Source organism: Typopeltis vanoorti, chromosome 5, assembly GCF_054136105.1.
Source record: "Typopeltis vanoorti isolate ZY-2024b chromosome 5, IOZ_Tvanoo_1.0, whole genome shotgun sequence".
Classification (NCBI taxonomy): Eukaryota; Metazoa; Arthropoda; class Arachnida; order Uropygi; family Thelyphonidae; genus Typopeltis; species Typopeltis vanoorti.
In genome coordinates, this window is record NC_143553.1 from 17,538,461 (window position 1) to 17,563,919 (window position 25,459).

At 35.9% G+C, this 25,459-nt stretch overlaps 1 protein-coding gene across 2 annotated transcripts in view; it reads right to left on the reverse strand.

Annotated features, from left to right (window-relative positions):
- LOC150106251 (mitochondrial 10-formyltetrahydrofolate dehydrogenase) overlaps positions 1-25,459 on the reverse strand; it is a 654,974-nt gene that overhangs the window by 572,388 nt on the left and 57,127 nt on the right. For both annotated transcript variants that reach the window (XM_090392273.1, XM_090392274.1), the window contains exon 4: positions 3,020-3,185. In XM_090392273.1, coding sequence (XP_090248399.1) covers positions 3,020-3,185 — 166 coding nt within the window. The remainder of the gene's footprint in view (positions 1-3,019; positions 3,186-25,459) is intronic.

Sequence of the window (25,459 nt, forward strand, 5' to 3'; positions counted from 1 at the left end):
GCATAAGGCTCTTATCCCACTCAATGTGATGGTTAGTAGAGGCAGAGTGGCATGAAAGGCCTGAAATGTCTTGTCTGTTATTTCTGACATATCCTATGTGTTCTTTCTTTCTCGTTTCGAAGCTTCTAGATGTCTGACCTATGTAACTAATACCACATGAGCAAGGAATATTATATACTCCAGAGTGTTTGTAGAATGGGTGAGGATCTGTCGGTGATCTTAAAAATTTCCGAATAGTATTGATTGGTTTGAATGCCACTCTGATCTTGTATGATTTTAAAAGGTTAGCTAATTTTTTGGAAAGGTTGTTGACAAAAGGAATTGTAATTGTACTGATGTATTGGACGTCATCACGTTGTCGATGTGGTATATCAGTAAATAGAATCTTGTTATAGTCTTTTAGGGTAACCATTTAAAGAAAGTTCTCTGGATATTGTGGTTAATCCCAAATTATCATTTGGGATCATACAAAAGAAGAACTAATGAATTAATTCAACCAAATCAATAGTTTCCACAATACCATCAAATTCACATTAGAAATGGAAAAAGATAAAAAACTGCCATTCCTTGACATTTTAATAAAGAAACAATCCAATAATAGTATCAACCTATCTGTATACAGAAAACCTACAAATACTGGACGTTACCTCCATTTCAACTCAGCTCATCACATAGCTCAGAAACTTAGCATTATCCATAGTCTCAAGAAAAGAGCTATACAGTATACGACAGACAAGGATGACCTACTAACGGAATTAACCACAATATCCAGAGAACTTTCTTTAAATGGTTACCCTAAAAGACTCTATAACAAGATTCTATTTACTGATATACCACATCGACAACGTGATGACGTCCAATACATCAGTACAATTACAATTCCTTTTGTCAACAACCTTTCCAAAAAATTAGCTAACCTTTTAAAACCATACAAGATCAGAGTGGCATTCAAACCAATCAATACTATTTGGAAATTTTTAAGATCACCGACAGATCCTCACCCATTCTACAAATACTCTGGAGTATATAATATTCCTTGCTCATGTAGTATTAGTTACGTAGGTCAGACATCTAGAAGCTTCGAAACGAGAAAGAAAGAACACATAGGATATGTCAGAAATAACAGACAAGACATTTCAGGCCTTTCATGCCACTCTGCCTCTACTAACCATCACATTGAGTGGGATAAGAGCCTTATGCCATACATAGAAGATAACTACCATTCAAGAACCTTTAAAGAAGCAGCTACAGTCGCCCGTAAAACTGAAAACCTAAACAAGAATCAAGGTCTAATTTTACCAGAAATTTGGAAAACTTTTATCAGATCATTAAACATCAAAGAAATGAACTTTCATAACAATTACGTCATGAGTCATCACGAATAAATCACGTTAACGAGACACGTACATTGTCACGCACAATACCAATTTTTTGTATGATTTAGAACCATCGGTTATAACCTAGTCTGTAACCTTCATTTTGTGCTTACTGATTTGTATTCCCTGAGGATGCCAATAGAAACAGATTGGCGAAACATGTAGGAGGATAAAAATAAAGCTACTTGATAAAGATTTTATAAAAAAGTGTAATAGTCTTACTACCAATTATAATTAACAATATTGTGAATACTTACCAAAAAACAGACTTATGAACTGAAATTAGAAATGAATAATCTGCAAAAAGACGATGACAGTAACATCCCTGCTTTTAGAATAAATAGTCAAATGGGGAAGCATTAGCTGAGTTAGCAGAGTGGTAAAGGCAGCAAATCTGTATATTAGAGAAGTGTGATCAGTTTATGTTATCTTAGGTGGATATGAGATCCAATGTAGGAAGAAAAATTGAAAACTATAAAACTACAAATGAAAGCTTTAAAGTGAGGTAAGGAAATCTTGAGCCAGAGTAGATCATAAAGCTGAGATTCCAGGTTTCATGGAATTCTGGCAAGGAGCATCTCATTGTTGCATTTTATTACTATTATTATGGGCGACTCCAGGGAGTCCTTAGACTCATCGAGGGAGGCCCTAAACATCATGTCCACACAACTATATGACATTCTCACAGTATCTATCATACCTTGCCTTGAACTCACTCACTGTCATAGCACCCACAACAGACTCTGGCAGCTTATTCCACTCATTTGCCACTCTAAAAGTAAAGAACCCAGCTCTAACACCCCTGCTAAGCACACTCTTGCCAGCTTCCATAGGTATCCCCTAGTTCTCCCACCACCAGTCCTGATCTCAAAAATATCCTCTGAATTAATCCAATATAAATCCTTTAGTAATTTGAATGTCTCAATCATATCTCCCCTTTTCCACCTATCAACTAATTTCTGCAACTCACAAATCTTCAACCTGTTCTCAAAAAAACTCTTAGCAGAGCGTGGTTATGATCCACTGACCGCTAGATTATGGACCCAGCATGCTTCCACTGCGCCACTCTGCTTTCCAAAAAAATAACCTCGCCCGAACAGGGACACCAAAAAAAGAATATTTTCCTTTCTTCTTTTTTTTTTCTTTTGTGAATTTTTTTTAAATCCACGGTGGCACTAGTATTTACTGGTTATTTTTCATGGTTGCTTTAATGAGCAAGCATAAAGCAGGGCATTGTGTGTTGATATGCAGTAGATGTGAAAGAATTATGCATATAACTTATGCACACAATGAGTGGCTGGACTCCAATCCAAGAGGCCTCTACACTGCTATGCTCAGACTTCCTCCAGGCACGTAGAGTAAGTAAAGTTTACTTACCTTGCAGAGTAAGTAAAGTTATGTTAAATAAATATTTTTTTATTTGTTGATATAAATGCTTGCTTTAAATTTGACTGGTAATACAATTCCTTGTATTGTGATATAAAATGAGATCTTTTATAAAACACAGAATTTATCTGACAGAACATATTTTGTAAAATGAAACACCTGGGATCCAATACATGACTGTTTGCTAAATATATTCTGCTAACTCTTGCTATTTAACATATTTATCAAAAGGAATGTATAAAATTAACTGAACCTACCATGGACTTTATGCCTTCAGGATAGAGGAATCTGCTATAAATGCTATCCACGGTGTCATTTGGATCAACAGCACATTCCCGTTGCAGAAGTACAGGCCCAGTGTCCAATCCACTGTCTGCCCAAAATATAGAAAAACCAGCCTTTTTGTCTCCATTAATAAGTGTCCTGTTTTGGAATATACAAGCAAAATTAAGATAAAAATTTATAAAGCATACATTATTATTATGATTATTACTGTTATTATACAAGGGTAATTACAAGGAAGTTCAACTTATTTGGTATGTGCAGTGAGAGGCACTCAATGTATACACTAAATATCATACCTCTCTAAAATTGTTCACAGATGTATAACACTCAACAATCAAGGCTCAACAATTGAGGCTGCACACAATCTCTAGGTTGTGTGCAGCCTCAATTGTTAATGTTTGTGTACACAAACATTAACAATAGACACTACTCAAATTTCAGGAATGACTTCATGTCTTCTACCTTTTATCATATACTGAAGAATTTTACCTATTTCAATCCTATGAAATCCTTTTGCCAATTTATGGCTTTTGCAAATTGCATCTTCTTCTCATATTTAGTAAAGTTTCCGAACACAACATTAAATTTATCTAAAATATTAATATTTATGTCTATTTTGCCTATTTTCTGAAGGAGTACCCATTGACTTTTTGTTCCAATTAACTTAAAACATCATGATATTTTAAAGACAAATTAAAAGAAAAACATGGAAGGAATAATTTTTTGACATATCTTCGTAGACTCCTCAAGAATATCTTTTTATGAAGCAGCATCAGAAATATATTGATAAAAATTATATAGCTGAACTTTAGACCTTTAGAATGAGCTCTGGATGATGGACTATAACATGAGTTGGCAAGTTATTCGGTAATAAGAGCCACATACACTTTTCATACATTTTTGAATGTTCAAGAGCCACGGAAAATATTACTTTAAAATTCTATTTATAAATAATAAAAAATACAACTATATAGTAGTCCTACTCACCAAAGAAGAATATGTGTAATCTCTACTCGTTGAAGGCTTTGATCGAGTCTTCATTTGTGCAATTAATAGTTTAAAATCTTGCTGATAGGATGTCAAAGATGTTCTAAAACGCTTAGTGAGGTGGCTGTTAGTGAGGAGAGCACGATGTTTTGAATTGACAAATTTCATTGCAGAGAAGAGAAATTCACAGCTGTAAGTTGTCCCAAAAACTGAGAGTATTCGAAAGTCAGTTTTCTGAAGATTGGGATACTTTACTTCTTGAATGTTTCCAAAAGTCAGTTACAGATGAGCTTTTATGTACTAGCTTCAAACCCACATTTTCCTGCAGCGTAATAAGCTCTATCACTACTGAAGCAACATCCGCAGTAAAAGGTGTAACAACAGGACATCAAATGTCAAAACATTTTTTACCAACCAAATAAAATCCACATAATGGTACCAGTCAAATGGGTACCATTTAAAAGCTAAAAATGTAATGTTTCAAAATATCTGTTTTTACTTATCTTATCTAGGGAGCCGCACAGACTAGCTTTGGAAGCCGAATGTGGCTTGCGAGCTGCAATTTGCCCACCTATGGACTATAACCATTCGGGGTATCATTTGGATAAATACATTAGGACTTTTTTTTTGTTCCAGGATATGGAGATAAAAATATATGAGAACTAAAAATGCTTAAATTAAAGATATGCAAATTAAAAGCCAAAATCTGCATGAAGTAATTTCATAATGACCTTGTATCAAGGATAAACTACAAAAAAAATTTTTTTTGGAAAAAGGAGAAAGATAAATTATAATGAACCTTTAATCTTTATTCATTATAATTTATCTTTCTCCTCTTTTTGTAGTTCATTATTGATACAAGGACATTATGAAATTACTATATGTAGATGTCAGCTTTTAATTTACATATCTTTAATTTCCACATATTTAGTTCCCATATATTTATCTCCATATATTTTCTGCCTCACACCTATTTTTTTTTTTTTTTTTTGAAAAAAAAAAAAAACCTAATGCATTTATCCAAACAGCCCTAAATGATTATAATCCATCATCCAGAGTTCATTCTCAAGGTTCAGCTATATAATTGTTATCAATATATTTCTGATGCTGCTTCATTAAAAGATAATCTTGAGGATTTGACAAAGGTATGTCTAAAAATTATTCCTTCCATATTTTTCTTTTAATTTATGTCTTTAAAATATCATTATATTTTAAGTTAATTGGAGTAAAAAAGCCAATGATGTAATACAAGGGTACTCCTTAAGAAAACAGGCAACATAGTGATAAATATTAATATAAATTTTAGAAATTTCCAGAAATAATATTTGAATTTATCTGAAATATGCTGACAAAGTGCTCATTAAATAATTACACTATATTTTCTATAGTAATCACTTTCCATAATTATTCTTCCTGTTGCTTGCTATAAAGAATACAAACTCCCTTATATTTCCATTGGCTAGACTTTGTAAACTTCCTGTCACATTTTTTTTCATTGATCCATCCATGGTACTAGTGTACTATAGGTTGACCAACCTCGCATGGATGGGTTCTCCATAAAAAAAAAGTTCTCCATAAAAAAATACACAAGGCTAAAAAAAAACAACAACTTAAAAGTACATCAGTGCCATGTGTGGTGAAGGTAAGTATTAAGAAAAAAGTTTACTAACATTTTTCTCAGAGTTCCATGTTTGGAAATATTTCATGAAAGCTGTTCCAGAGTTAGATGGAATAAAAAATGGAAGGTGACAAGCAAGTTTGGTATCAGTTGCGTGGAAAAGTGATGCTGGGCAGCTGCTGCTCTTGCTTTAAGAGGAGCAAAAGGAAGTGGAAGAATAATGGTTGCCAGTTCAGTGGAGAAGAGAACATGGAAGTACCTGCCATGGAGATCTGTGTGTGAACATCTATGACCTGAAATGCTCTCCTCCAGACAGCAGCAAGAATTTTCAGGACAATTGTAGGTACATGCACCACCACCATAAACATGGGGTATTTTAAAGATGGACAGATTTATAATTTATATAGAATTAGGAGCATGTTGGGTATAAACTAGCATCATGAGCAGAAGAAATGCCTAGTTTTTTGGATGCTTTTGATGTGATATATTCATGCCAGGAGAGGCTAGAGGATAAATGTTAATCCAAGCAGACAGAAATGATCCAGTCTAGTGATTTGTGTATTACTGAGAGTAAGGGTAGTTGACCTGTGATTAACCCTTTTGCAAGAAAAGAAGGCAAGATGACATTCTAGTGGCACTGAAGGTGACCAGATTGTCCTCACCCCTATAGAAGATAAGGTTTCAGGTGCTGGATAAATATGATCTTGAAGTTTGGGATGTCTGAGCACTGCATAGTTTGTCCACTACGAGCAGGATTAGTAGTGAGTGGGAGAAAGAGAATAGGTGATAGGAGAGAACCCCGAGGCATTCCTACATTCCAGCCTTCATAGGATTAGTATTAATAAGTTAGAAAAACAAATGTGAACTATGAAAAAAACACATCAAAATTCAAGAGCAATCAGAAACAACTATATGAATACAACAGATATCTTCAAAGTCGCATGAGGATGTTATAGCCATAGCAATACACTATTAGACTAATGGGAAATACAGCAGAGTATTATTACTTATTACTGTAAGAGCATTTCAGTGCATTCCGAAGACTCAATGCAGAAAATCCACACTAACTATGCATGATATATATTCAATACCAGTCTAGTTAAATACCCATTCTCCAACCAACAGGCTTTGGGTTGAATCCTATATGGGCATGGATGTTCACAATTGTCTTCAGGTGAGAGATGAATTTCAATGCTTGATGCAAGACCTCACCTTCCCACTTATTTGAAGCCCTAATTTGCCTGAAAAGTTCGTGAATGGTCTCTAGAGGCTTTCTGAACTGTGTAAAAACAAATTTCAAAAAATAATACAATATATAAAAAATAATAAAAATGATAAATTCTTAGCCACCCATGGCTACTGATGTACTATAGGTTTAATAATTTTTGTGGGTGAGAGACAAAAAAAAAAATTTTCCATGAACACATTCATTGACAAAGTACTCACAATAGAATCCTTTCTTTTAGGGTTACAAGGTGATCAGCATTCATTTAAAATTTTTTTTTTTTATGTTGGTTTTTTATGCTGGTTTTGTCGTTCAAAAAGAACGACAAAACCAGCCGCCATAATCAAAGTTTGCCACAGTGAACAAGAACAACCAACCAGAAGCAAGAAACAACAGGAGCTGCCAATCACCCACAGGTATCAATAACATAATTAACCTATCTAACCATGCTCTAAAACAAAGACGAAATCTCTATACTTAACGAAGGTTTAAATTTTGCTATAGCACCAAAAACGATAGACAAACTTGAAGTTATTTATAATATGGAAAGAGGCCTAAGATTCATACCTAATAACATAGCAGACAAAATACGTATAGAAACTGCGAACATTTTAAACCATAACTAAACACGAATTAACAGCGATAAAATCACTTAAAACAAATCCGAACATAGTAATAACCAGAACCGATAAAGGAAATGCTACTGTCATTTTAAACCGTACCACTTATATAGAAAAAATGAATCTGCTGGTCTCTGACAATAACACATACAAACTAGTTAACTACAACCCAACTAACAGAACAAAAAACAAAACGGAGAAACTACTTAAATCAATTACCACATGGCCCGAAGATACAATCAAAAAACTGTTCCCTCATTACGCGCGCTTCCCTAGAATTTACGGGCTACCAAAAATTCATAAAGAAAACACCCCGCTAACACCTATCGTTGAAGGAATTGATAGCCTGATGTATCACTTAGCCAAAAAATTAGCGGCAACACTCAAGGAGTTGGTAGGTCATTCCCCCCTCCTATATCAAAAACACACAACACTTCATAAACATCATCAAAGACATTACATTAGAAAAAGATGATTTATTAGTCAGTTTTTACGTCTCTGCCCTCTTTACGAATGTCCCAATCAATGACACAATCCTTCTCCTACAAAACAAATTCCCTCCAGATATCACGGCGCTTTTTGCGCATGTATTACGGTCGGGTTATTTTGTATGGCAAAACGCCTTCTACTTACAAAAAGAAGGCACAGCCATGGGCTTGCCATTATCCCCCCCCCCCATTGCTAACTTCTACATGGAACATTTTGAGCAACTTGCCCTAGATTCTTCCCCTCTAAAACCCAAAGTCTGGCTTAGATAAGTTGACGATGTTTTCGCAATCTGGTCCCATGGCCGCCAGACATTAGACACATTCCTTAGCCACCTAAACAAACAACACAAACGCATACAGTTCACAATTGAAATTGAAAAACACAACACACTTCTGTTTCTAGATACACTTGTCACACATCTTCTCTCGGGCAATCTTTCCTTCACTGTTTACCGAAAACCGACACATACGGGACAATATATACACATAAACTCCTACCACCACCCAACACAAAAACTAGGTGTCATCAACACGCTAAAAAACAGAGCTCAGACGATTTGTTCCAGTGAACAGGCACTGAAAGACGAGTTTAAAATTATCAGTAATAACCTACAAAAAAATGGATACAGCCAAAATACTATAAACAAAATTCTCTACAAAACCACAATAAAAAACAAAGACAAACCAGACTACAGTAAAACTATAACCATTCCCTACATTAAAGGAATATCAGACAAAATAAACAGAGTACTACAAAAGTACAACCTCAAAGCCACCTTTAAACCTCCTGCAAAATTAAAAAACTTACTCAACTATCCAAAGACCCCACTCCCTCCACTAGCTCACCCTGGAGTATACGGGATTTATTGTACTTGCAACATACCATATATAGGAGAAACAGGACGTACTATTCCTATTAGACAAAAAGAACATAAACGACACATTAAATATGATAATTATGGTGAAGCTGGCCTTTCTGATCATGCCCTGAATACCTTACACACAATTGACTGGAAAACCACCAGCTATCTACATCACACTAGAACATGGTATGAACGGAAATTCAAGGAAGCCTGCGACATTATCAGCAACCACCCCAATCTGAACAATGATAATGGTTTAAAAATCCCAAACATATGGAAGGTATATATTCGACCTTCCTCACCAAGAACAACTATAAACAGTGCTGTAGAAAATCCAGTATTGTAAATCAAAAATAGGAATTGTAATACTAAAAATAGGACACCAATTGTTTCTGAAAGAAAACCATCTAAAAGAATGTTTATTCCTGTCATTGTAAAAATAGAATTTAGCTTGATGTAAAAAAATTTTTATTTTATTTTTATTTATTTTTTTTTTTTCACCAGAGGTCACGCCAGTAGAATAACATGTGATCAAATCATTGTTTCTCTAGCTTACAGTTAATGATGTAACTCAGCTTGTTCTGTATACTTATGTACGCTCCAGATGATGATCTTGATGTGAAGATCAAAACGTCGGGATAATAAAAAAGTTTTTTAACACGGTTGTAAATTCCATAAAAAAATTTTTTAATGAATACTCACAATAGAACTAATAACCCACTTCACCCATTCACCACTCTCAAGGTGAAAAATCCATTCCTGATATCCTTGCTAACTATATTTGTACTCAATTCCAAGAGATGACATCCCTTATTGAGCTACTCTTGTCATTGTAAAAAAATTTTTTCTTACTTATGTTTTTATTATATCCCCTTTTTTTTTTTCCTGCCTATTCACAAGCTTCTGCAACACACAAATTCTTAATCTATTCTCATTGGGTACAATGTACACAAAGCCTCAATCTATCCTCATAGGGCATATCCCACAGACCTTCAAGCTATTCTCATAGGGTGTATTCCTTTGTCTCATCACCAAGAAACTCAGATGACTAGACCTGTGAACATTAATCCAGATGGCTATATCAAAGTTTTATAAAGGATAATGGCCTCCTTATCTCTGCTTGTTAGTGTGTTCTTCACACGAGTCCTTATACTGAATAAGGACTCACGGACCATGATCACTTTGCTCCAAATTGCTAGCATCAATTTCCTAGAGTACAATTCTATCAATGTAGTACATAGACTGCAATCTTTTCATACCAAAATGCATAACTTTACATATGTCCACATTAAACTGGCATCCATTACCATTTGACCTTACTGTCAGCCTATTTAAATGATTCTGCATGTTCTCTAATCTACCCATTGCTGAGATTAATTATTACACTATACAATTTTGCCTCTCAGAGGCTCACTTTAGTGAGTACGGGCATGGCAAACCCGAGGTAACTGAAGCTGGACCATGCCTTATTTCATGTAATATACATCTGTTATATTATCTGTAGACTGGTCCCTCCTCTTCCTCCCTTGCTTCTTTTCCCCTAATGCTATTAGAGTATTCGAGAGGAATCTTTCCTATTTTGCTGTGTCATTTCGTCTTGTTCTAACAGGACATTATCAAATACTGTAACATGATCAGGCCATCAAAAAATGTTCATACCGCATCACCAGTCGCGCGGGTTACCAAGGGACACATTCGGATTTTAGGCAGAGGGACCCGTTGGAAAAATATGTTACAGTCTCCCTTAGACACCACTCCTCAGCACTCTGCTAGAGGAAACTCCATCAATGGGCCCGCTACCTGTTTGGGGAGGTGTTTAGGGTCAGCGCAAAGAAATGGTTCTGCAAAAGGACGGAAATGGCACCAGACTATGGCTTTAGGCAACTGGAACATCGTCTCTCTGACAGGAAAGGAGTTGGAACTGGTCGAGGAAGCCAAGCGCTACCGGCTAGACTTAGTCGGGCTTTCTTCGACCAAGAGGAGAGGCTCTGGAACTGTCGACCTGGATAAGGGGTGGAAGCTCTACTACTGGTGTGAGCCCGACAATGTCTGCTCAGGCGGGTGTGGGGATACTCACAAGCCCCCAGTTGTCAGACTGTGTTGCTGAGTGGATCCCATTGGGGGGATGGGTATGTGTGTTAAGGCTTCAGATGAAAAACCATGATTTGGCTGTGGTGCAAGCCTATGCATCTAATCTGGAGTCAGAATACTCTGCCTTCCTAGAGGAAGTGGATGCTGCTTTTGACAGGGTGGCAGACATGGAATCAGTCCTGCTAATGGGCGACTTCAATGCACATGTTGGAACAGATGACCAGACATGGAGGGGGGGGGGAGGAACAGCACCCATGACCTTAACACGAATGGGTTGAAATTATTGGACTTCTGCTGTACTAACAGCTTGTTCATAATGAATACCTTCTTCCAGCACCAAGAAGTCCATAAGTATACCTGGTACAGAGACACACTAGAACAAAGGTCTCTGATTGACTTCTTTATAGTCTCAGCAGACCTATTTTTCTCAGTGTTGGACGTTCGTGTGAGAAGAGGGGCAGAACTGTCAATTAACTACCAGCACGTTGTGTGCACACTACAGCTTCATAAACCGATACTACCATCAACGCTGGTAGGCCTAAGCAGCTATACCATGTGAAATGGGAGACATTGGAAAATGAGGCTGTGAGGAAGAATTTTCCAGATGACATTTCCTCCAGGTTCAAAGAGATTCCCAAGCATACTGCAGATGTTGAGGAGGAGTGGAAGCTGTACTAACAGCTTTCTCCAAAAAGCTGTCACAAACACAGAAACAGCTGTCACTGCCTCTGCACTCTCATGCTGTGGCAGAAAGCGGCTCGGCATGGCAACGGGCAGTGAGAAAAGGACACCTTGGTGGAACCAAGAAGTCCAAAAAACTGTCCAGGCAAAAAAGGAGTCCTATCTAACATGGCTTAGAGTCAGGTCACCTGAGATGCATTTGCAGTATGCTGAGGCACGAAAAGCTGCTGCTGAGGCAGTAAAGACAGCAAAGCAGAAGGCTGGGAATTCCTTTGGAGAAAGATTAGACTCATCCCATGCAAATGCAAACAAAGTATTCTGGCAGACCATCCGCCGCTTTCGAGAGAGGAAATCGTGCACAGCAAGGGCAATTAAGGCCTCTGATGGTGCACTTTTAACAACCAAGACGGATATCTTCCACAGATGGAGGGAATACTTTGAGAGCCTTCTTAACCCGGATGGCCCAGCAGTTGTGGACATCCAAGAGGTGCAGATCGGGGCAATGACTAGTCTCACAGCAGAAGAGGTCCATTTAGCAATGAAATCACTAAAATCAGGCAAGGCTGCTGACGATGATGAAATTCAGCTCGAAATGCTAAAAGCCTTAAATCCAGATGGTGTTCTCTGGCTGATTCGAGTATGTCAGGCTGCTTGGATATCTGGGCGAGCACCAAAGCAATGGCAGACAGGCATAATAATACCAGTCTTTAAGAAGGGAGACTAGAAGGATTGCAGTAACAATCGTGGCATCTCTCTGCTCAGCCTGCCTGGGAATGCGTATGCTAAGTGCTTGGAAAGATGGTGCAGGAGCATAGTTGAGTCAAAGTTCCAGGAAGAACAATGTGGCTTTCATCCCTGTAGAAGCACAACTGACCAAATCTTCACTTTAAGGCAAGTCTTTGAGAAATCTTGGGAATATGCCAAGAATGTCTACACATGTTTTGTGGACTTGGAGAAGGCATATTACCGGGTTCATTGGGATAAGCTTTGGAAAGTAGTACAGGAGTATGGCGTGGATGGCCAACTATTAGCTGCCATCAAGTCCCTGTATGAATGCCCAGAGTTTTGTGTCAAGGTAAACAGCACAAAGTCTGAACCTTTCACAGTCTCCGTTGGCCTCCACCAAGGGTGTGTTCTGTCACCCCCTCCTTTTCGTAATATTTATGGACTGGATTGATAGGCACAGCCAAGGCAGTGAGTGTGTCAGAATTGGAAGATGTAGCATTGGACATCTGCTTTTTGCAGATGACCTAGTTCTGCTTAGCTCTTCCACAGATGACCTCCAGCAGACCCTGGATAAGTTTGTAGCTGTTTCTGCAGATGCCGGAATGAAGATCAGTGTGGCCAAAACTGAAACATTTGTGGTCTCAAGACAACCATCCCAGTGCACCCTAAATGTAAGTGGAGTCCCAATGAGGCAGGTGGAGAAGTTTAAATACCTTGGGTCCATATTCACGAATGATGGAAAATGGGACGTAGAGCTAGATACTCGAATTGGCTAAGAAAGCTCAATATTGTGGGAGCTTGGCCGTTCGGTAGTATTGAAGCGGGAGTTAAGCCAGAATGCAAAGCTGGCTGTCTTCAATACAGTCTATGTCCCCATACTCACCTATGGTCATGAGAGTTGGATAATGACCAAAAGAATTCGGACACGAATCCAAGCGGCTGAAATGAGGTTCCTTCGAGGGATTGCAGGGCTGACAATACTCGACAGAGTCAGAAGCTCTGCAATTCGGGAAACTCTCAATACTAAACCACTGCTTCTCCGTGTTGAGAGATCACAGTTATGTTGGTACGGACACCTGGTCAGAATGCCACAAGAGAGGCTCCCTCAGCAGGCCCTCTTTGCCAAGCCAGAGGGTGGAAGGCCACGTGGAAGGTCAAGGACTTGCTGGATAGATTATATCCAAAACCTTGGGTGGACACATTTGGGAATCCCACCAGAACACCTGAGCTTGGTGGCAGAGGATCATGACCATTGGAAGTTCTTCTTATAAATATTGCCCCCACAACCCAATTAGGAAAGGTGAGCCTCGAAGATGTATGTATGTACAATTTTGCCTTTCGGGGGACCCTGCCTTTCGTGCGTCCCCTGGGTGGTGGATAGGGGTGCCCACAATATGTGTGTGTGTGTGTGTGTGTGTGAGTGTGGTGGGGTGGTCTGAATATACTGAATAAGGACTCGTGGACCAACAGAGCCATAAGGGGCAATCATCTTGATTTTGTAAGGGAAGTGGTGCTCCCATGCCCCCCCCCCCCAGCTGGATCCATCCTCTTCTTCCTCTACTTTGAGGACGATCCACTCACTTTAATCTTTCCTATAAGGCCTTATTTTATGACCAGCTCTGATTTTACCAGCTCTTCTTATTTTATAACCCTTATGCTATTAGTGTACTCGAGGGCCATGGGGCCTTTCCATTTCTCGGCTTATATATCTATGTCCCCTCTACTATAATCTACTCTTTCTACTTCAATATACCCTATTCCTCCTATGGGTTTTAATTTGGAAGAAGGCTAGTTCAGAAGCCTTAAGGTAGCAGCCCTACCACTGAACTATCCATCACCAAGCTAGTCACCTGACATGGAGAACGTTAATCTACTTTTAAGCTGACCGAAAAAGGTAATTGGAATGAATCTATGGAAAGTGACCCTGGAATGGAAAAGGTAAAACGAAAATGGAAACGACAAAATATAATACATATAGCAAACAGGAACGAAAGAGGAATAGCATATAAAGAAATAGAATTAGACCAAATATTAAATGAAAGAAATTTTCAAATAGCAGTAATCACTGAAACAAAAAAGAAATTAAAAGGAACCACGAGAACCAAAAATTTTAATGTAATATATAGTGGAGTTGACAGAAACCAAAGAGCACAAGCAGGTGTTATGATTTGGATTCATAACTTCCTTTCAAAACAGTTAAAACATTATAAATTATGGAATGAAAGAATAATAGAAGCTAAAATAAAAATAAATAGAGGTTATTTAACAATAATTGGTTTATATGTGCCAGAAGAAGGAAGAGAACAGGATAATATTGAATTTCATATCAGTTACAAAATATATATAATAAAATAAATAAAAATGATTATGTAATATTAACAGGAGATTTAAATGCAAGAATCGGAAATATGAAAATTAATAATAATAGAGAAATATATGTAGAACATACTCTAAACAGGAATGGTTAAAAAATTGATCGACTTTGTAGTTTATAATAACCTAAAAATAATGAATTCTTTCTATAAATATCAAGACATACATAAATATACTTGGGCAGCAAGAGGATGGAAATCAATATTAGATTATTTTATCTTAAATGAAAAGACATCCAAGTTCTCTTTAGATGTTAGAGTTCATAGAGGATATGAAATAAATAGTGATGACTTCCTCGTTAAAATAGAATTAAGATTACCACCTAAATGGCTACAAACAACAAGAACAGAAAGAAAATTTAAAATATTTGTTTATAAAACTAGATTATTAAATGACACAAATATACAATGGCTATATGAACAAAGAATTAATCAATATCTAGATAAAATAAAACAAAATGAAGAAATAGAATGGCTTAATATAAAAACGATACTAAATACAGCAGCATATGAAAGACCAAAAAATTCAAAAAAGGAAAAAAAAAACTGAAGATATGGGATGATACAATCAAAGAAATAATCAAAAGAAAAATGCCTATCATAAATGGTTAAGCAGTAAAAGATTAGAAGATGAAATAAATATAAAAGAATAAGAACCATAGCTAAAACATAAGTCAGGAAAAGACATGGAGAATCATGAAACCAATTTGTTTATCATTTAGAACATGATTTATATAAAATAAGACCCTATGTATATAAGATTTTGAAACACTTAAATACAGATACTAAAGAAACAATAAAAATAAACACCAAATTGAAATTAGAAGAATTTCTAAATATCTATACAGAACTGTGGACAGATAAATATTTAAAAAAAGATAACTGGCAAACATTTAATGAAAATGAAAAGGAAATAACTGAAGAAGAATTAGAAATCAGCCTGAAAGAAACAAGAAATGGAAAATCACCTGGAGAAGATAAGCTAAGTTCGGAACTATATAAATATGCAGGAACAAGATTCAAAGAAAGACTCCTATTATTTTTAAATAAAATCTATTCAACTGGTAACCAACCAATAGAATGGAAAAAAGCAATTGTGATTCCTATCTTTAAAAAAGGTAGTAGAGATGACCCTAAAAACTATAGAGGTATAATTATACTAAATTCCTGTTACAAAATAAATAGCAGAATTTTAAATAATTAACTCACAAAATATTCTGAAAACTTTATTTTAGAAGTACAGAATGGATTTAGAAAAGGATGATCATGTATAGACTCTACCTTTTGCCTAAAATAAATCATAGAGAAAAGAAGAAGAGAATACAATTTAGAAACACATATTACATTTATTGACTTTGAAAAAGTCATTTGACAAAGGCATTTTATTTAACATATTAAAAGAAAGACAAATACCAAATAACATCCTAAAAGCTATCATAAGTATATATGAAAATAACCAAATACAAATAAGATTAAATCATGAGCTATCATATATGAGAGAGATAAACCAAGGAGTCCAACAGGGATGTTCCCTCTCAGCAACTCTTTTTAATAAATACCTAAATGAAATAATAATAAAATGGAACAAAAATTTCCATCAAGGTATTAAACTTTCTCCTACTGCGAACTTAAACACTCTCTTTTTTGCTGATGACCAAATAATAATTACAAATTCTGAAGATAACTTACAGAAAGCTATTTTAGATCTAAATGAGATAGCCAAAGATTATGGTATGATAATATCAACAGAAAAATCAAAAACTATGGCCTTTAAAGGACAGGATCCAGTAAGAACTAAAATAGTAATAGATAACAAGATTTTAGAACAGGTGAATTCATTTAACTACCTAGATTGTATGATGACATATGAAAATGAAAAAGATATAAACCTAAAAATTGCAAAATATTTAAAAATAACAGGTGTAATTAACTCAATATTTAAACCAAACCTAGTTCAAAAACAAACCAGACAAAGTATACAATACATTAGCTCTACTGGTCCTAATATATGGAAGTGAAATCTCAATAAAACAAAAAGACAAACAAAGATTAATAACAGCTGAAATGAAGTTTATGAGAAAAACTGCAAAGTATATGCTATTTGATCACAAAAGAAACGAAAACATTATGAAAGAATTAAACCAGGAATCAGTAAGAGAAAAAATTAAAAAACAAACATAAATGGATGGAACATGTTCAAAGAATGAAAATAGAAAGATTACCAAAACAAGCCTTAAAGTACAAGTCATTAGGAAAAAGAAAACTAGGATGTCCTCTTAAAAGATTCAATGTTGACTTCTAAGGCAGAACAGGCCACTCTAGGCCTAAATCCTTGATAAGCATGATGATGAAAACAATTTTGTATTATCAGCAAATAACTGAATATTTCCCTTCAAATCATTTTCTATATTATTAATGAACAAATAAAATAGAAGCAGTCCAAGAACAGAGCATTGAGGCACAGTACTTGTCACCCTCTTATTCCTGAATATAGTGTTCTTTGGTATCTATCAATTGCCATTTCTATATTACCAGCTTCATATCATCCCCATTTGCTCCCAAGTCCAGCAGTATCATTATATAGTCATTCCCTTCATCCAAATCAAGTGAGTAAAATACTAAGACATAATCTGCCCATTACCAAAGCTATGCCATCCCCTATCCATTTCTGAATTTTGCTTCTGATCAACTTCTCCAATGCCTTTACCATCCCTCATGGACTGACTGGTCTTTAATCTGCTATCCCTATCCTGGAAACTACTTATATAGAAAACTATTTTGTTCCCTTTCCACTCCCATGGGACCTTACCATAAATGAAATATAATTAACCAGCCTAGTGAGAAGCAATGATAACTCCCATCCCATCTAATCCCATAGCCATATTAGCACTGAGATTCAACAATATCCCAAGTAACTTCAATTCATCTACCTCTATTCTCATATCAGTTAACATCACATCTACCACTGCAGCATTTCCACCTGGATGACACTCACTTGCAAAGTGATCACTAAATAATCGATTTCATCTGCTTCTGTCACCTCCCTGCTATCAGCTGTCATTCAATTATTCTTCCAGTCATTCCTCATTTCACTCACCACACAGCAAAAGAACTCTGGTATTTCCTGGGGCCATGGCCTGCTCAGCTAATTTCTTCTCAATCTAATATTGCCTTTCTTATCATGTTGTCTTGTGGTGTATATGAGTTGGAGGATCACTTTCTTCTTATATATTCTCCACAACATTTTTTTTTTTGCAGCTGTTGCTAAATGATAGCACTTATCCATCTAACTGCTCAACTCCTACTTGGTTTATTTTCCTTTTCTTAAGTATAGTCTAATATTGCTTTTTGTTAACTTTCATCCATCTCACATTCACTGCAAGCTTTCTTTCCTTGCAGATTCTTATCCCAATATGGCACTGTTTCAATTTCCTAAGCTTGTCATAATCACATACTCTATAGTTCTACATACAAGTATATCCCTTTTGAACTGAAAATTCCATGAGCATGGCAACCTTCCAAGTCAAGACTGTATAATCACACTCTCCAATCAGAGATAACTGATCACCTTAGTTATTGATATCACTGTATGTTGTCACCAGATCCAGCACTCTCAAATTCTAAGTTCTCATTCCATCATATACTATTTCAAATAATTTGTATTGTCAACAGCATGTGGGAAAAATCAAGGTTTTTTTGAACAGAAAACATGAAAAAATGCAATTTTTAGCAAAGTGCACAAACGCGTTATTTTCGTGTTTGTTGGTAAGTGTAGAAATTATTTCCTTCCCTCCACATGAGCTTTCCTCCTTCAAATATACATCCCCATAATTGAAGGCCCCAAAATAATTATTCAATGCCTGCATTCATCATCCTACATCTTCCTTTGTTTTCTCACTGGCCTATAATAGCAATGGACTGCATGTTTTGTTCTGTTTGCCTCTATTGTGCAGATTGCTTCTATTGCCTTTTATTGACTTACTCTTTTGGCTGCAACCCTTCTAACATCAGCAGAACCCCTTCCTTCATCCTTTTCTCTCTATCCTCCCTGAAAATACCTTGACAATCTATCCTATACTCATATCCTTCTCTTACAACTAAGTTTCATTAATGCCTATAATTTTTTGCCAGGTTGCACCAACCAATGCCAGAAACTCCTCCCTCTTACATCTGATGCTTCTGGCATTACATTTAAAAAAAAAAAAACTTCTCCTTCTCTTACTTTGGCATATATTCCTTTCTATTCCCTCAGACCACCTCTTCTTACTCTTCTCAAGTATGTTTCTCAGTAAGTAAATTATTCTATCTAGAGATCACCATGGAGTAAGAAACTCTCTGCACAAGGCAAATCATACCTTTCCTTAAAGTAACTCACTAACCACCTATGGTAACCTATTTAATCCTATCTTGAGGATGGCTATCTACTATCAAGAGGATGGCTGCTGGACAGATATGAAAAAAGTGGTATATGGAGGGGAGGGGGGAGAAGAATCAAGGCAAGAACTGGTGACTAGTGGTGCACTGCACCGTTGGGTACTAAGACCATTGTTGTTTAATTTGTACATAAATGATATAGGAAATAACCTGAAAGGAAATATTCAACTGTCTGCTGATGATGCAAAATTAGGTAGAGTAACAGTTAATCAAGGCAATGTGGAGAGCTTGCAGGACGATTTATATAAGCTGTCAGTATGAGCAAAAGATAATGGGTATCAGATTAATGTCAAGAAATGCAAAGTCAAGCATTTTTGGATAAATTATACACCGTGTATCAAATGGATGGCACTTTACTCCAGGAAATGGATGAAGCTAGAGATTTAGGGGTGGGGGAAGACAGAGTTAAAGTTTAGAGGACATATTGCTAAGGTAGCCTATAAGATTACTTGGGTACATTAGAAGAACACATTAACAAGTACAGATAAGGAAGTTGTTCTTCCTCTTTATAAAGCCTTGATATGCCCACATCTGCATTACTATGCTCAAGTCTTGTCCACTGGGTTTCTTGGGGATCAGGATGCAGTGGAGAGGATTCACAGGCCAGTGATCAAGATGGTGAATAGTCTGTGGAATGTTCCTTATAAGGATAGATTGAAGGTGTGTAGATTGCAGAAGTTGGTTGATAGGTGAAAAAGATGGGATATGATAGAAATATTTAAGGTAGTTCAAGGGTTTTATAGGATAGATGCAGGGGAAATGTTTCAGGCCGCAATGGCTAGAGGGACTGGAACAAAGAGTCATTCCTGGAAATTGAATAAAGATGTGGTTAAGTAGTAAGGACTAGACGTTTTGCGTCGAGAATTGTGAATGAGTGGAATGGCAACCCATTCCACTCATTGGGCAATGCCCCAGCCAGCGTGAAATTCCATCACGTTGTACCATCATCCTGAGTTATTTGCATTCTCCAAAAGTTAGAGCAATAGGTCAATAATTATTTGCTTGTGTTGTATCCTTTCCTGGTTTTGGTATAGCAATGAAAACTGACTTATGCCAAGAATCCAGAAACTCTTCCTCTGCAAGTATTCTGCTGTATATTAAGAGAAAGATATCCATAGCAGATGATGGTAGATGTTTTATCATTTCATAATCAATGTCGTTAGGCCCTACTACATTAAGATGAGAACAGTAAAAGAGCACTTTTTAGTTTCTCCTTAACAAATGGATGATTATGTGGCTCATGCCCTTTGGTAGAAAAATTTAGCCTTTATTTCTCTTGCTGCTCTTTCAGTATTAAAAATTCAGGAGGATATGCAGAAGTTACTGAGATTCTGGCAAACTTTTCTCACTAAGTGTCTGCAATAGCTTTGGAATCAGCAATATCACTTCCAGTATGATCTAAGATACATTGCAAAATTTCTTGATATGTACCCTCAGGGGATGTACAGGATATTCTGATAGTACAACATGAACAGTTACATCATTACTAACTTCCTATCAACAATTTTCCTCCAGATTAGCATATTATCATCTGTCAACACTCCAATATTATCAGATCTCATATATATATATATATATATATATATATATATATATATATTAGCATAACCAAGCAATTTTATATGCTTGGTTATTTTAGCTCCTAATCCCAAGTATGCAAACAGATATATATATATATATATATATCTGTCTTTTAAGGTGCTTTTCACTTTATCAATCCATCCTACATCTTGATCCTCTTCCTCCTGTGTCTTTTTCCTGTCAACCTGGCAAAGAACACTTATTTTGCTAATCTTTAAAAAGGTACATGTAGCATGACTATAAACAATAAATTACACGATAACCACACCAATTAACTTTAATGAAATGAAAATACATTTCATTAAAGTTAATTACTATGGTTATCGTGTAATTTATTGTTTGTTTTGCTAATTTTTCTCCCATTCTGTTTAATGACCATAGCATCCGAGATTAGCTCTACTAACATTCTTGAATGCAATAGCACGTTCTTTCCTAATATCCTCATTTGAATGTGATACTGCCATTGATGCCATCTGATCACTCCACTAATCTTTCTAAGAACTTTCATATCAGAGGTCTCCAGTCTTTGATCAAGTGTTTTATTTCCAAACCAGCTCTTAGATCCATAATTAAAAATTGGTTTGAACACTGTCTTATATAGTTAACTTAGTGTTTTGACTAATTTCTTTCTTATTCTACATAAATTTATTCAGTTAACTTCCTACCATACCAGCTTCATTAATTCTGTTGTCTATTTCCATATTTAATTTGCCATCTTCACTAAAATTTGCCTAAGTGGCTGAAATGTTTTACTTGTTCTATAAGTTCACCATCAGGATACAGTTCGTGTTTTCTGTGTTTCTGCCTGTTAACATGGTCACCGTCTTTTCATTGCTGATTTTCGTATCAAATTTTTTACAACAGTCAATTTAGTCAGGGAATCTTGCAGACTTTTACTGGATTTATTCAGAAGTATAACATCATCTACATAAAGTAAACAGCTAAGATTAAATATCAGATTTAATACTCTTTCCTTCATAATATGATCCATATAGATAATGAATAACAGTGGAGATAATATGCACTCTTGTTGCACATCTGATTTTAATTCCAACTATCTTCCTGTATGTCCTTCAGTTCTAACTGTTGACTTACAGTTTAAACAGACTATGTATTGCTTGATATGATGTCCCATTTACACCATATAACTGAAGCATTTTGAAGAGCTTTCCTCTTTGCACATTGTCATGTGCTTTTTCCAGATCAACAAAACTTAAATACAGATCCTTATTATATTCCAAAGATTTCTCAACTATTTGTCTTAGAGTGAAAATCTGACCCTGAAAACCTCTGTTTGGCCTGAATTCAGCTTGTTCTTCACCATGCTTCCCTTCCATAATTTTTCTTAGCCATTTCTCAAGTATACTTGCATATATCTTACAAGGAACACTTAGTACAGAAATACCTCTGTAATTCTCACATTCAGAGAATGTGAGAATTACAGAGAATTTATAGATGGGTGCTATGAGAGCTCTGCTACAATCATGTGGAATTTGGCCCTCTGGCTTGGCTTTCTGAATTATGCAATGCAACCACTGTACAATTTTCATACCTCCATATTTGAACATTTCTGGCCAAATTTCATTCAACTCCAGCTGTCTCTCCACATTTCAGGGTTTTATTGACTTTTTCTACTTCCTGGAATGTAGTCAGAAATACGTACCTGTTGGGAGTTTTCTACCATCATGCTTGCACTGCTTGTTTCATTTAGCAGTCTTTCCGAGTAATTACTCCAGACATATGAAAACTGATCATAAAGATATTCTATATCAGCTTTATCATCTGACTGCTTTTATAGTACTTTTTCTTCCATTCCTAATCTTTTTCAATAGCCTCCAGAATATTTTATCACCTTCCTGATATTTATTTTCAATGTTCTTAACAAAGTCTTTCCATGGCTTTTGTTTTGCTAGTTTTACATATTCCTCCTCTTTTTACATTTTTCTCTGTATTCTCTAAGAGCACAAGCTCATTTACTTGCCAGGAGCTTTCAATATGGAGTTCTGATTTTTCTATCCTTACAGACAACCTCACTACATGCCTCTTTGGCTGAATCAATCAATGTGGTTTGAAAAAACTTAAAGAATTTGGTTTCAAATTTCTTTCATTTTTTCTTCAATAATGTTTATATATTTGAGTCTACAGTTCATATCTAAAAGCTGCTCAACTTTGATTCATTTTAAAACTTTCTTATACACTCTTGTTTTCAATATGAAATTCAATTTTATCCTGTTCAAAACTGAATAGTGATCACTTCCTATTTCAAATCCTCTGTATATTCCTGTGTCCTGAAGCAATGCTAAAACATCACTATCAACTACAACACAGTCAGTGGAACTTATTTCTTACCTCTTCTCTCTCTCCATGTGAATTTGTGCACATATACTGAAAACAGAAAAAAAATACAAAAAATTACAGCACAATTCTTCTCCATCTTATTCTCCTCCACTTTGCATGATTCAACCGACTTGGATCAAATTTAGAATATAATTGTTTTCTTTTGCTTCTCATTGCTTCTGTGAATTTCAGTCCATTTGGATAAAAATGAGGGTGGCTATAAAGAGTGCTCATGTCCATTGCTGACTCTGCAACAGGTTGAATGCTAAACCAATTTTGAGCAAATATGGAATATAGCTATTTCTGATAGTGCTTAACATTTTCTGAAAAGTTCAGATCGACTAAAATGGAAAGAAGGAATTCAAGAAGATGCTTCCTCTGTAAATGGTCTCTGCAGGTGTTACATTCTTCAATTGATTTCAAACAAATCAGAAATGTAGTTGTTTTTTCTACACTGCCAGTTGTCTCCTGTGAAATTCAGCAAAAATTAGACTAAATTAAAAGTAGACAAAAGGTCTACTTCCACAGACACCTCTAAAGCTGATATCATTCGACTATTTTTGACCAAAGTTGGAATATAATTACTTTTTATGATGCTTATGATCAACTTACAATTGGAATATGATTAGTTTACATATTTAAGCAATGTTAGACCATCTGAGAAATTCAGCCAAAGGAGAAAAATGTAAAAATGTTTTCCAAAAACTTTGGACTACAGCTGTTTCTTATATTGTTAAAGGTCCCAGACACTTTCTGCACAGTTGGACCACAATAAAGAAAGAAAGAAGAGAAAAGTAAAATTGCCACAGACACTGCTATTACCAGTTGCTTTTGTTCAAAGGATTTTGATCAGTTATTTGTTGATTGGCAATGGCAGCCATAACAATACTCATAATTATTAAAAATGTGTAAGTAAAGTAGTCGCTTTTAAAATTCAACCAGTTTCTCAGTACCTGGCTCACTTACTTTTATAGTTATAATAATAATAATAATATTTTCATCATGTAAGGATGCTGATAATCAGACCTTCATGCAGTCAAAAGACTCATTGTAGAGGTCCAGAACTCGGGCAAAAAAATCACTGAACAATGCCTAAAACCCATTCTAAGTTACCACATTTCACTTACCAACTACTCTCCATGCAATGAACCTACTCTTTACTCCCTTGCTCACACCATCCTTATACTGCTTTCAGAGATATCATCTTGTCTAACCTTGTTTCTTTCTACTCTATGAAAAATCTCCTAAATATTAATTTGGTAACAATACACTCTCACCAACTTATGTCTCAATTACATCTCCTCTTCTATTCAGTTAATACTCTGCAATTTGCATTTGCAAGAACATGACAATGACTAAGCAAATCTTGTCTGTACCCTCTCTAAGATATCATCATTGCCTTGAAAACTAGGTAGCCAGATCTGCACCCAAGAGTTCATATGTGGCCTCATCAAGGCCTTATACTATGGAATATAACCTTTTTGCTTCTACAAGGTTCTCATCATTATTACCATAATCCATTATGATCTCACAAATTTAGCAATGTGGCCCATAAACTTCAAGTCTGTGTCAGCCACCACTCTCAAGAGCTCTCAATGTTTGCACCTCCTTCAAAATTTCTCCATTAATTATATACTCTGCATTCCATATTTGCCTATCAAATTTCAAGACCCCACACTTTGCAACATAAAACTGGTAGCTCCACTACATCTATTCAGATCTTCCTGTAAAGCATAAGACCACAACAACTGCTGTACTTACTCTTCATTGTTCTTTGCTGTTTGCAGATGATCCAACTTTGCATCATCTGCAAACATACCTACAGTTAAACCTATTCCTGTAAGGCATAAGACCACAACATCTGCTGTATTCTTCATTGTTGTTCTCTGCTGTTTGCAGATGACCTAACTTTGCATCATCTGCAAACACACACATACCTACAGTTAAACCTGTTCCAATATCATTAACACACAAGTTAATATGGTTCCAGAACAGTTCCCAGTGGCACACCACTAGCAACTTTCCTCCTTTTCAGATACCACTCCCCCTACACACAACCCACTGACACCTATCTGACATCCAATTACCTATCCAGCTCACCAGTGTCTCTTACCCAATTCCATCCATTCCAATTTTGATACCAGCTTGTCATGTGGGAATCTACTAAGGGCTTAAGAAAAAATCTAAAGATACTACTACTGTAGGTATCCAATGAATTTGTTGCCATGTTGCAGTACATAAGCAGATAATTAAAACATGATATCCCCTCCTCTTAACAAACCTGATCATTTTTATACGGTCTTATTAATTTCCCTCCCAAGAATGTCAAGCAACTTAGAAAATTTGCCAACAGAGTTAATTTCTAAGAACACTTCGTACCAAATTGCTT